A 12,368-nucleotide genomic window follows, 5' to 3' on the forward strand; every position below is an offset into this window, starting at 1 on the left:
CCCACGCTAATGTTCACCTCACGTGTCAAGATTTATCCACCGACAGGGCATGTGCTAAGGCTCATAAAGCCCATTTGTTAACACACACACACACACACACACACACACACACACAGAGAGAGAGAGAGAGAGAGAGAGAGAGAGAGAGAGAGAGAGAGAGAGAGAGAGAGAGAGAGAGAGAGAGAGAGAGAGAGAGAGAGAGAGAGAGAGAGAGAGAGTCTGATCATTAGTAGAAGAAAAAAAAAAATTCCCGCGGATTCACTACGTATAGAGCAATGCGGCTCAGACAGGGTGACACACGAGGCACGGAAAGGCCGCTTCGCTTCTCCATCAGACGTGTGAGTCTACGAACGAGATGACCAAGTCCGGTAGTGAGAGCGGCTAAGTGAGAGAGAGAGTGGAGTCAGAGAGGGAGCCAGTGACGGGCGGGATGAGTGTTGTGGTCGGGAGAGGGATGGGAGGTGGGGGTGCTTGGCGTGGGACCCAGCTGGCCTGCGGAATACAAATGTAGGTAACGCGAAACCTTTAGAAATCGTAGACATTTGTGAATTCTGCAGACACGGCGGTGCGCGATGGCATTTGCCGCGAAGAAAGTTTGCGGCTGTTGAATAATGTAAGGCAACTAACTCCCTGTTGAACCGTTTGGAAGTACGATAAAGGTTAACAGAAAAAAAAAAAAACTACGATAACAATCAAGGGCATTAGGTCTCCATCAGCTCAAGTCACTCAAGGCAAAACTGACCTCAAAGTGATGCTGACAATCAAATAAAAAGCTCTCTGTATACACCAAAGAGTCACATTTCAGAGAGAGAGACGGCGAGGAAGACTTACAAGAAGCTTGTAGACAGGAACGTGCAATTTGAGAGAAGTTATTTGCAAAGAGGTTATGTTTCTGAGCGGCAGAGAGGAAGCCGCAGGAGGTGATGGAGGAGAGAATTATTAAGGCAAGAAGTCACTGCGGAGGGAAGTGCTAAGGGAGGAAAATGTCAGTGTGAATTTAGGTAGAAAAAAAAGAAGGCAGTCTGGAGCACGGAGAGGACCAGGGAAGAAAAAGAATGGGGGAGGAATGGAGGGAGCTGAGGGAGGGGACAGGGATAAGGCGAGGGAAGTGAGGCAGTGAGGGAGGCGGGGCTGGGTAAGGAGCAGATGAAGGAGCGGCCGGTACAAAATAGACCTGTTATGGCCGCTGGTGCCTCGGCGGGCTGTTCATAATGCCGTCAAGAGCCTGTTTCTGATAGCCATCGTCTGCTGTAATTAATGACGCGTCGACATATTCGGCAACCGCTTAGCTGCCCAGAGACGCTCGCCGCCACCGCCGCGTCGCACCGCATTCCTGCCGCCGCGACAGACAGCCTGCAGGAAGTGTCATTATTTTGTCGGCCCAGCACGCCACGCACAGTTAGCACGGCGGGCAGTGACACATTAATGCCAGTTGATGGATGCCGAGGTGGTGGGTGCTTTTAATCATTCCGGCGAGACACATTTCCAACTCCTGTGAGTGTTTACAGGTATACTCCTCCAGGGTGCCATTTGGGGTAATTAATGTGCGGGAGTTAATATTTCACGACACCTCATCTGCAGCATGACACGCGGCCCGCTGCTGATTTATCGCACCGCTGAGAATCGTGTCTTCACCGCACGACCCGCGCGGAATACCAGCAGACACAACCTTCCGGAGGGCAGTGCAGAGTTAGTGTTTCCAGCACCGCGCACCGACTGAGATAGATAGAGAGATAGGTAAGCAGATATGAGAGAGAGAGAGAGAGAGAGAGAGAGAGAGAGAGAGAGAGAGAGAGAGAGAGAGAGAGAGAGGGGGGGGGGAATTGTTTATGTGTAGAGGGGACGTGAAGGGCAAAGCTAAATGAGGGATAAGGGAATAGAGGGGAAAGGTGATAGAGGTGAGGCGGGCTGAAGCTCATGTACGAGTCAGTGTCACAGATGAGAGGAAGGGGAGGAGGAGGAGGAGGAGGAGGAGGAGGAGGAGGGAAGAATTATAATAATGATCTTGTTAAGTGAGTTTAGCATTAGTTACCTTAACCATATTTTCTTTCCATTTAAGAAAGTTATGAAATTTGTCACAGGAAGCATGAAAAATAATCTCGTCTATTTGTCTGTCTTCTCTATTTGTATTTTTTGTTTGTCTGTCTGTCTGTCTGTCTGTATTTATATGCGTCTATTCTTTCCTCTCTCCCCCCTCCCCTCTCTTCGCGTAGTTTGGCCTGCTGGGACTGAGCCAGGCGTGCATTCAGTCCCTCCCAGACCGTCAGCACCTCGGCTTCCTGGGAACTGTTCACAAAATGCTATCGAAAAAGGGAAGTTCTGATCCTGTTTCACGAAAGTCGTCTCGGATTTACCTGAAAGATGCCTCTGGGGGAGTGGAGCCGCAGCCACCGTCCTTACACGATCCACGGTAAACGACGCATTGGAGGAAAATGAATTGATCAATTTGGCGTCAAAAGCAACGATCATTTATCATCTGATGAATCTTTTCTGGATCAGTCGTAACTAATAAGAACATAATGGGAAGGGAATCCTCAAGACGCGGCCTACCAGCCTTAACAGGGCGCGGCGGGCACGGGACTACCACCCTTGTGCCAGGTGGCTGAGGCGAGGGGCGCGGGTGAGTCCCTCCCAGCCTGCCTCATCCCCGCCCGGGACTCACTGTTGGGCGGAGTGATTTCGTATTTTGAGAAATCTTACGAATTTTCGGTAATGGTTCGAATTTGGTTCTATTAAGGGGTGTTGAACAAAGACTCATGACGAAGGGAAATTTCACAAAGTCGGCACTAAGGAGGGGAGGAAGGCAGATGAACGACGGCGAGGGAAGGGCGGCGGAGGCTGAAAAGGAGGGGAGGGGCTACTAATCCCTGTGTGGGCAACGGGGCGGCCGTCGTGATGTGGATGGTAGGAGAAATTATCTGGCAGGGAGATGGACGGCGCTCGTGGGGCAGTCTTTCTTCGTGATGGCGAGGAAGAGGCGTGTTGCAGCCACCAACGCGAATTGAAAAAAAAAAGTAAACAACACACACACACACACACACACATTCCAGCCACCACGACGATTATATGCTCATACATAACGCAAGCACACGAGATCACACACACACACACACACACACACACACACAATAAAAAACAAATCACATCACTCTTTTATCAACGTGAAAAGGCTGAACTTACTTTGCTTAAAATGAAACGAAGGAGAGAGAGAGAGAGAAAAAAAAAAAAAATCAGACACCCGCCTCGACCTTGAAAATCAAGTGAGGGTAGACTGCAAGGGCGGCACCGACTCCATCCATACACCGCCCATACCTTCGCCGGCTACAAAAGTGCTTCGTCGCCCCTCGAAACCGACAATAAAACCTGAAAATACAACCCCATCCCCGCCCTGCCCAGCTCATCAACGACTGGGAACACTGGCAGAGTCCATAAGGAAAAAATTACATAGATCTGTATCAGAGGAAACGCTATACTTACAAATGTGAGTTGGCACTATAAAAAAAATACTCATGCACTTCCTCGTTTCGACCTGGCCATGATTACAGGTCGTTGGAACCCTATTAATATTTTTACGTTGAAAATACGACGTGGAGATAAGGAGGAGCAGGAAGACGAGGAGATAGAGGTGGTGGTGGTGGTGGTGGAGGGGGAGGAGGAGGAGAAAGAGGAGGTGAAAGAGGACGAGGAGTAATGGGCGAGGAAGAGGAGGAAAAGCATGGCTGAGGAATTATTAATAGAGTTGAAGGAAAAAAAGGTTAGGAGAGAAACAAATGGTGAGGCAACACCGTCACCAACAATAATTCAAATCTATATATAAAAGTAACCTCGACCCTCGGATTCCACCCACATACGGCCTCCTGCCCCTCCCCCTCCTCCTCACCCATCTCTTAAATTTCCACCTACACCTCCAACTCCACCACCATCTCCGTCTTGTCCCCTCCTGCTCTGGCTTCTCTTTCCGTCTCCTCCACGTAAATTCAACTCGGTAATTCTCTACACCCGTCTTGCTTCTCTTCTCATCTTCCTCCTTCTCTGCCCTGCCTCACATGCGCTCGCCATTACGTCTTTTCCTGGCGGAATATAACATAATTTCTGACCACCTTTACTTTTACTACCAAGGAAGGGCAGCGGCGCCTTGTTACCAAGTCCTGGGCATAGAGCGGCCCCCTCTCGTCTCGCAAGGCCTTGTCCAGAACCGTCTGCGTCTTTACCGCCGCCACCACTGTGTTACATAGCGGCGGGCGGACTGAACTCAGCGAGGTTACTGTGCTTGATGACAGGGTTAGCTCCTCCCTCTGTGCCTGCTGGGTGGAGCGGGGGCGGTGGAGAGAGAGTGAAAAGGGAGGGAAGGGAGGTAAGAGAGGGAATGGAGGGTTTGCTTCTAGTGGGCATAAAAGTCGACGCTTGGGTGTAAATGTTGCATGCTCTTGGGCTCATTTCTTTTCTTCTTTACTGGTTTGGTTTGTATTCTTGTGATGTGTATCTTTCTGCCGAGAAAGGAGGAAAGAGGGAGAGGGCTTTAAATGTAGCTACTTGGGGTTTGCGTGTGTGTGTGTGTGTGTGTGTGTGTGTGTGTGTGTGTGTGTGTGTGTGTGTGTGTGTGTGTGTGTGTGTGTGTGTGTGTGTGTGTGTGTGTGTGTGTGTGTGTGTGTGTGTGTGTGTGTGTGTGTGTGTGTGTGTGTGTGTGTGTATGTGTGAGGCAACACGACATATGTATGATTAATGATCTCCAACTGGTGGCACAATGGGCCTCTCCCGACCACGTCAAAATAGAGAGAGAGAGAGAGAGAGAGAGAGAGAGAGAGAGAGAGAGAGAGAGAGAGAGAGAGAGAGAGAGAGAGAGAGAGAGAGAGAGAGAGAGAGAGAGAGAGAGAGAGAGAGAGAGAGAGAGAGTTACTTTTCAAAACTCCAGCCTTCCGTCTTTCCTTACTTCCAAGTATCACATTTCCTTCAAAGGAAACACCTCACCAGAGCAGTAAACCCCAATGAAATGATTTTCCTGTTATTCAGTTCTGTCTCGCCGCTAACTTTTTCTCCTATTCTGTCCACACACGCTCATATTTTGTTTTCCGTCTTGTCTTCTTTCGTTCCTCTTCTCCTCCTCCTTCTCCTCTTCCTCCTTCTCCTCTTTCTCCTTCTCCTCCTCCTCATCTTTCAGGGTCCCCGTTTTCTCCTAACTGGGAGGAAAATTGTCTTTTTGGTGCGGGCGAAGTGCTGCTCTTATGAATATTGAAAACGCTATTTTCATGATACTCCTCAAATGTTTCCTGAATATTCCGGAGGTTGGTGTGGAGTCCTGAGGTGCGTGGCGAAGGCTCTCTCTCTCTCTCTCTCTCTCTGGCGGAATTCATTACCGTCAAGTATGTACAACCAGTCGTCTGCTTACTATTGTTCCCTCTCGGGCGTGGTCAGACCGGCGCGGTGGGATGCTCGCTGGCTGACAAAGACTGACAAAGACCTCAAGGAAGAAGAGCTAGCGAGCCTCAGAAAGCCATCGTAGGAAAGAAAGGAAAAAAAAGTGTAATTTCTATCTTACATGGGCGATCGTTAAAATATCAATAAACCAAGGGTGGAGAAGCATCGGACTGGTGCTTGGCGTGAGGCGAGCAGGGAGAGTAAGAGGAGGGAGGAAGGGAGGGAGGGAGGGAGGGATTGGGAGGATTTGATGAAAGAAAAGGGGAGGGAAGGATGGAGAAAGTATGAAGAGGAAAGGAGAAGGTTTGACTTATGAGGGACTACACGGAGGAGAAAAGGAAAGGGAAGGGAGGAAAAAGCACGGGAGGAAGGGGACGAAGGTTGATTTGTGGAGTAGTGAGTGTAAAGGACGTGACAGGAAGGGAAGGAAGAAGCGATGTGAGGGGTAACAGTATACAGTCTTGGGTGAAGGTGCCGGGACATGCTGAGCGGCTGTAACAAGATATGGTTAAGAAGGTGAGCAGGCACGAAAAGGTGGTGAAAATTACCTGCGGAGACTTGATTCTGGTTGGATTTTAATGGTACATGCACTGATATTGCCTACGTGTTGCTAAAAGGCGGGTTGAAATGGAAAGTTGAGATATAATGAAATATAATAAAAAAGTACAGAAGGGACTTAGTACTTCATTTTTCTATCAGCTATTTTTCATTTATTCATTTACTTTTTTCAGGCGATACTTGACACATTAAGAAAAAGAGAAGAAAAACATGAAAAATATAGAATCCTCAAGGCGATGGGAGTGCTGTGCAAATGTACGATGAGGTAATGGATTTGCAGCGAGGAAGGTCAGCTGATAAACTAAGTGAAGTGTCGCTGCAGAGAACAAATGACAATTTATTGGATGGCGCGGCACTGTCAGAAAGGCAAAAACGAAAAAAAAAAAGAAAAAGAAAAAAAAATGCAGGATCAACCTAATGATACAGGAAGTCTAAATTGTTAACATGTTGGTTTAAAAGATAATCGGGATCAGTCATTATCAAAACGCACCACTTAAAGGCGGAAAAAAATAATGAACAGAAAACCGATTTGTAACATTTAAAAAAGGATAAACACGCACGACAGAATTATGGGACAAAATTAGCAATAAAGAGAGGAAGGAATGAAGAAGACAAGACAATAAAAATCAAAGGAGACACAGAGGAACAGAGACATAAACGTACGAAGGTGAGCGAGAGAGAGAGAGAGAGAGAGAGAGAGAGAGAGAGAGAGAGAGAGAGAGAGAGAGAGAGAGAGAGAGAGAGAGAGAGAGAGAGAGAGAGAGAGAGAGACCTTAAGAGCAATGACCCTCAATATGCTCTGTTCACTTTAAGAAGAAGAAGAAGAAGAAGAAGAAAAAAAAAAACTAATAGACTAAAAAGAAATGATGTTAACAAGAGCCATATTTCAGTCCGGGTCCGCCTGCGAACATACTTACGAGAAGTCCTGACTCCGATTTACTCCATAACTCACAAGGGAGCCTTAGGTTACTTACGAGGGAGTGGAAGAGAAGAAGGAGGGAGGGAGGGAAGGAGGGAAGGCTGGGAGAGAAGGACAGAAGGTGAAGGACTGAAAAAAAGAATTAGGAAAAGTAAGAAATGAGAGATGTAACCAGAGAGAGAGAGAGAGAGAGAGAGAGAGAGAGAGAGAGAGAGAGAGAGAGAGAGAGAGAGAGAGAGAGAGAGAGAGAGAGAGAGAAACTGAAATAATTTGTGTGAGGTTGGTAACAGTGGTGGTGGCGGTGGTGGTGGAGGTGTGAAGGGCATGGTCCCAAGGTTGTCATTAAGAGTGAACGTATCTCCCTGTGTCTGCCTCTGCCCTCACCTTTCCCTTCACCGTGACTTACTCCACTTAAGGTACCAGTCATACCTTCTGCTTACATGTAACAGCAACACTAGCAGAAACAACAATGATAACGACATTAAAAACATCACTGTCATCATCACCATCAGCTACAACAATATAATAGCAGTTGTAGTAATACATAGTAGTAGTAGTAGTAGTAGTAGTAGTAGTAGTAGTAGTAGCAATAATAATAATAATAATAATAATAATAATAATAATAATAATAATAATAACAACAACAACAGGAAAAACAAGACTCATAATAATGATAATAATAATAATGATGATAATAATAATAATAATAATAATAATAATAATAATAATAATAATAATAATAATAATAATAATAATAATGATAATAAATAATAATAATAATAATAACAATAACAATAAAATCCTATCATTAGGACGGAGACAAAAATTGAATAATACCGTTAATGATAATTATAATATGACGATTAAACGATTATAATTAGAGAAGACGAAGAAGAGGAATGAAGAAGCGGAAGAGAGAGACATGAAATATACAAAAAAGAGAAGAGATGCAAAAAGACACGCGGAGAACAGGAGGAGGGAAATGAGGCAAGGATGGGAGGGGGAACGTTGGCAGGACAGATCCAAGGGTGATTTACAGGCGTCAGGTCCTGCGACACTCGAGTAGGAGAAGAAAAATTCCCTGAAATGTGTGATGGGCTGAGAGGCTTAATGGCAATGGGGCGGAGGGAAGCGGGGGCGGGAGTGTGGCGAGGCGGCGGCGTGCAAGGGAGTATGGGGGAGACGGATGAAGGGGAATGTCTGGCGTGGGTAGGGACGGGAGGTGGAGGGCAGTCGGCGAGATATCCTGTGAGCGACACGTGCTTGACAGTGTGATGAGTAAGGGCATGCGGAGACTCTTAAGCCTAATTGAAAGGATCGAGGCTTGGGCGAGACATGGGTAGGTGCGGGTGAGTGGGAGGTGCCGGGTTAGGGTAACACAGGGTAACAGTACACCCAGAGCCTCTCACACAACCTTCCCACACAACCTGACTCGCTCAACACTTTCAGGAATTCAACCCTCTACCATACCTCTTTTTTCCACCCTTCCCCTTTTCGTCCTTTCCTCCTCACGGCGGTGGCCTTCCTTTCGTCACCCTGGCGTGCGCGCGCGCACACGCACACACACACACACACACACACACACACACACACACACACACACACACACACACACACACCATGCAAGGCTATCGTGCCCACATTCACCAGGGCAGTACGTCATCACGCGTCTCTTTATGTCAAAGCACAAGTACAATTGATTAAGTAAGTAGTTTTCTTAAGCTCATTTACATGTGTTTGTGACAACACGCACAAAGGCAGAGATTCTGTGCATTTTGAAATAATTGCAAATAACTGTGTGAAAGAAAAGAAAACATGCAAGTGTTAAGTGCGGCCAGACATAATAATGTGTCTGGAGTCAGACATGAATGGGACCAACCTTTGTCTAGCGCTCCAGTCTGACCGAAAGCAGAATATCCCGCCGTCGTCACTATTGTTGTTTGTGACGAAGGAAACATAGATGCTCGCAGGTGAGAGGACCGGGCCGCCAGTGTCAGAGCGACGTGGCCAGCCCGTCCCTTAGCTCTCCAAGTGGATGAAGTATGGAGCCAGTTTTTATATGGAGGAAAGTGGTCAGCGATAAGGCAGGGACGCTGGCGCTCCTCGGTCAGGACAGAACGAGCCTGCAGCGGCCTGCTTCTTATCTTAAGGCGAAGTCAAGCTCTGAGTGGTAATTACCTACGGTGTGCGCCTCCCCGCGGCCCGACCCGCCGTCACCGTGTTGAATGTTGGCTGCCGCGGCTCACCAAGGCTGGTGCTGTATTTGAATCCCATATTGATGGTACAAATAGTTACACCAATATTCACGTTTCCTATTTCTAAATCTATTGGCAATATACACAAATTTAGCTTGTCTGTATGAAACAGAAACTGTAAGTAGGCGTGGCGTTCACAGTTCCCATAGTATATTCCCGTCGCCGAAACAGAGAGTTCTGTCTTGCTGTATCCTCCATTGCTCTGAGAAATTTGGAAATCTCCTCGTGAAAGGTTTCCATATATTCATCAGACACTGTATGACACCCAAGAGTAACCCAGAGGAGCCAGCGTGCATGACGTGAGGTGTGCAACGGTGGGAGTTTGAGAGGCAAGTGGCGCGTGGTGGACTTGATAGGTGCTGCCAGCGTGCGGTGAGGCAGGCAGGTGTAGCGCCGCTCACTCCCTCCCTCCCACATCCCTCCCATCCCTACCTCTCACCCACTTTCTTCCACTCCACGATACTTCTTGTTTTGGTCTCAAGGGTTTCTTATACATGTGGTGCCTCCTTTCAATGGTTATTTGATGTGAAGGCCAGACCTCCTTGACGCATCCTACTGAGGCCCGCAGCAGAGCCCTGGCTTCCAAGGAGAATGTGGAGTCCGATCTTGAGCGTCCGTGAAAGGATGCATAGAGAATTAAGTGATTTTCGATGCTATGAGCATGAATAAATCTTACCACCGCATTCCATCCTCCTAGACACTCGGCAACAGTCCTACAGACTTGGCTGCCTACATTTTTTTTTTTTTTTACCATTACTCAAGTTGTGAAGTTTACGGTGGAAAAAAAAAAGACCTTTTCGTCTTATAGCATGACAGTGATCACATACAAAAAAAAAATCTTGTAAATTGTTCAACATGATAATGAAAGATGATTAGTGAATCCTGCATGGTTACCATAATTTACGACAAGACAGACACGACCTGTGTGACGGGCAGCGGAGAAGAGCCGCCTTCGTGGCTACGACGAGGCGCCACAACGAGGCGTCACTCATAGAGGAAGATGGGTATGGAAAGAAGAGGAGGAGACAGGAGCATTAATAGGCCAGAACGAAGTAGGAACAATACAAAATATGATAATTTGCATCACCCGACAAAAAGAACCTTGAGGAGGCGAAAAAAAAAAAAAATCACGCAGCAAAAAAGTTACATTAATACAAAATAAGACAATTTTCATGAACTGACACAGGCTGAAGAGGCATGTGTGATACACTGCTGCATAAGATCCCGCAGGCGTGGGGAGGGAGGAGGAGGGGTGAATGTGCCGGGTCATCACTGAGGTGTCCAGGAGGCGCCGGCCGCTGTCAGTTTCTCCATGACGTAAGTGAAGACGCTCTCATGACACCACACATGACTTGCGCCGCCAGCACCGTCTTGAGGCTGAGGTCATGCAAACAAGGTCACTGCTTCCAGAACAGCTGCACAAGGGACGGCCGACCGCTAGCGAAAGTCAGACACTCTCTCTCTCTCTCTCTCTCTCTCTCTCTCTCTCTCTCTCTCTCTCTCTCTCTCTCTCTGAGGTACACGCTGGTTGAAGGCTAATCAGCATAAACGCTCACGCACAATATTTTGCTGCCGTGCTTTATTTTCAGCCCCGGGTGTGCTGGCATAGCTATCGGTGGCCTGGCGTCCCTCCCTCACACTGGATTGTCATCTGAGTTTCCTCTATAACTCAGAACTGGGAAAACAATTAGGTTTTCTCTGAAGTATAAAAAAAAAAAAAAAAAAACTCAGGATAATAATGATAATGATAATGATGATACTGGAGGTGATAGTAATTGAGACAAATATGTAAAAAAATATATATATATATATATAATAATAATAAAAGCCAGTAAGGGAAATGATAGCAATCATAATAATAACACAAAAAAAATAACAATAGCAACAAGGAGAGCAATGTCACCAGGGGAGGAGCTCGGCGGGGAGCGACCAGTCGGGCCAGTAACCTTCACTATAATTTATTGCGAGTGCTCACAGGCAACACAATTTAAATACACGACTTTTTCGTCATTTAATATTCAAATGTTTCCAAGGCTCCGTTGCTTTGGTATTTGGCTGAATTTCTTGACCTCACTGCTCTCTCCCACCCCTTCCCCACCAGAGGCTTGCACGCACCAGTTTTTACTCCTTCCGTGTCTTTTATTTGTGAGTTCAATACTTTTTAGCGAGTTTTTTCCTCTCCTATGTCATCTCTGATTTAACATTTTACGCCTTACCTATTATCCTTTTGTTTTTGGAAGGATCTGTTTTTTACTCTTTTCTTCCCAAATTACTCGTGTATTGAGGGGTGAGTAAGTGAGTTTTTTTTTCTCTCTCTCTCGTCTCGTACGCAATTTTTCCTCCGTATCAGTTACTATATCTCTATTGGATTTGTTTGTAAGTTGGACACATTTTCAGCAGCATTTTTTATTTATTTTTTTTTCGTTCCAATATCATCTCTGATTCGATATTTTCCGCTTTGCCATTTTTTTTTTTTCATATATTTTTTTAAATGCTTCAGATTCCTCAGCTCGCAGTCAAGAATCAAGTCTGGTCGCCCTCCTTCCCCGTGGTGGTGGTGGTGGTGGTGGTTGTTATGGGCGCTCCAGGGCACTATGCTTTATCTCGCGCATCACCACCGCCCCGAAGATGACACCAATACTTGTTGCATGGCACTTCGCTCCGCCAGTTGTGCTTCACTTCCTTCCTGACTTTTTTTTGCTTTTTTTTTGTTTCTCATGCACATAAAGATATAAGATGACCTCCCCCACCACACCCCTCCCACCCCCCCACCCCCCTCTCTCTCTCTCTCTCTCTCTCTCTCTCTCTCTCTCTCTCTCTCTCTCTCTCTCTCAGAACGCGATCTCTATCTTCAGAGAGAGAGAGAGAGAGAGAGAGAGAGAGAGAGAGAGAGAGAGAGAGAGAGAGAGAGAGAGAGAGAGAGAGAGAGAGAGAGAGAGAAAGAGCACCTGCCCCTCTCCCGCTCCCTCCTCCGGTGCTCTGTTGACTTCTAATGACAGTCATCAGCAGTCCAGCGCGCACCACATGCAGGGGCCCGACTCGCAGACTGTAGCAGCCTAGACGCAGCCTCATATTGTGTCGTGGAGCCTTATCCTGCAGCGGTGTGAGGCTGTGGGGGGCTGGTGAGGGAGGGGCTACCGTGGCGGCGAGGCGAGGGCTGCTCCGGGCGGTCTGCGGAGTCGTGCACGGTGGCAATAAGTTATTCGAGGAGTCATGGCATT

General features: G+C 47.1%; 1 protein-coding gene across 7 annotated transcripts in view; it reads right to left on the minus strand.

The window, feature by feature from the left end:
* The window catches only part of LOC135113989 (zinc finger protein castor homolog 1-like), a 91,294-nt gene that overhangs the window by 60,461 nt on the left and 18,465 nt on the right, over positions 1 to 12,368 (minus strand). The window contains exon 1 of one of the 7 annotated variants that reach the window (XM_064029568.1): positions 8,772 to 9,430. The exons of the other annotated variants lie outside the window; for them this stretch is intronic. Coding sequence (XP_063885638.1) covers positions 8,772 to 8,850 — 79 coding nt within the window. The 5' untranslated portion in view covers positions 8,851 to 9,430. Of the gene's footprint in view, positions 1 to 8,771; positions 9,431 to 12,368 lie in introns of those variants that run through there. 7 annotated transcript variants of the gene reach the window in all.

The sequence above is a fragment of the Scylla paramamosain genome, chromosome 27 (assembly GCF_035594125.1).
Source record: "Scylla paramamosain isolate STU-SP2022 chromosome 27, ASM3559412v1, whole genome shotgun sequence".
Lineage (NCBI taxonomy): Eukaryota > Metazoa > Arthropoda > Malacostraca > Decapoda > Portunidae > Scylla > Scylla paramamosain.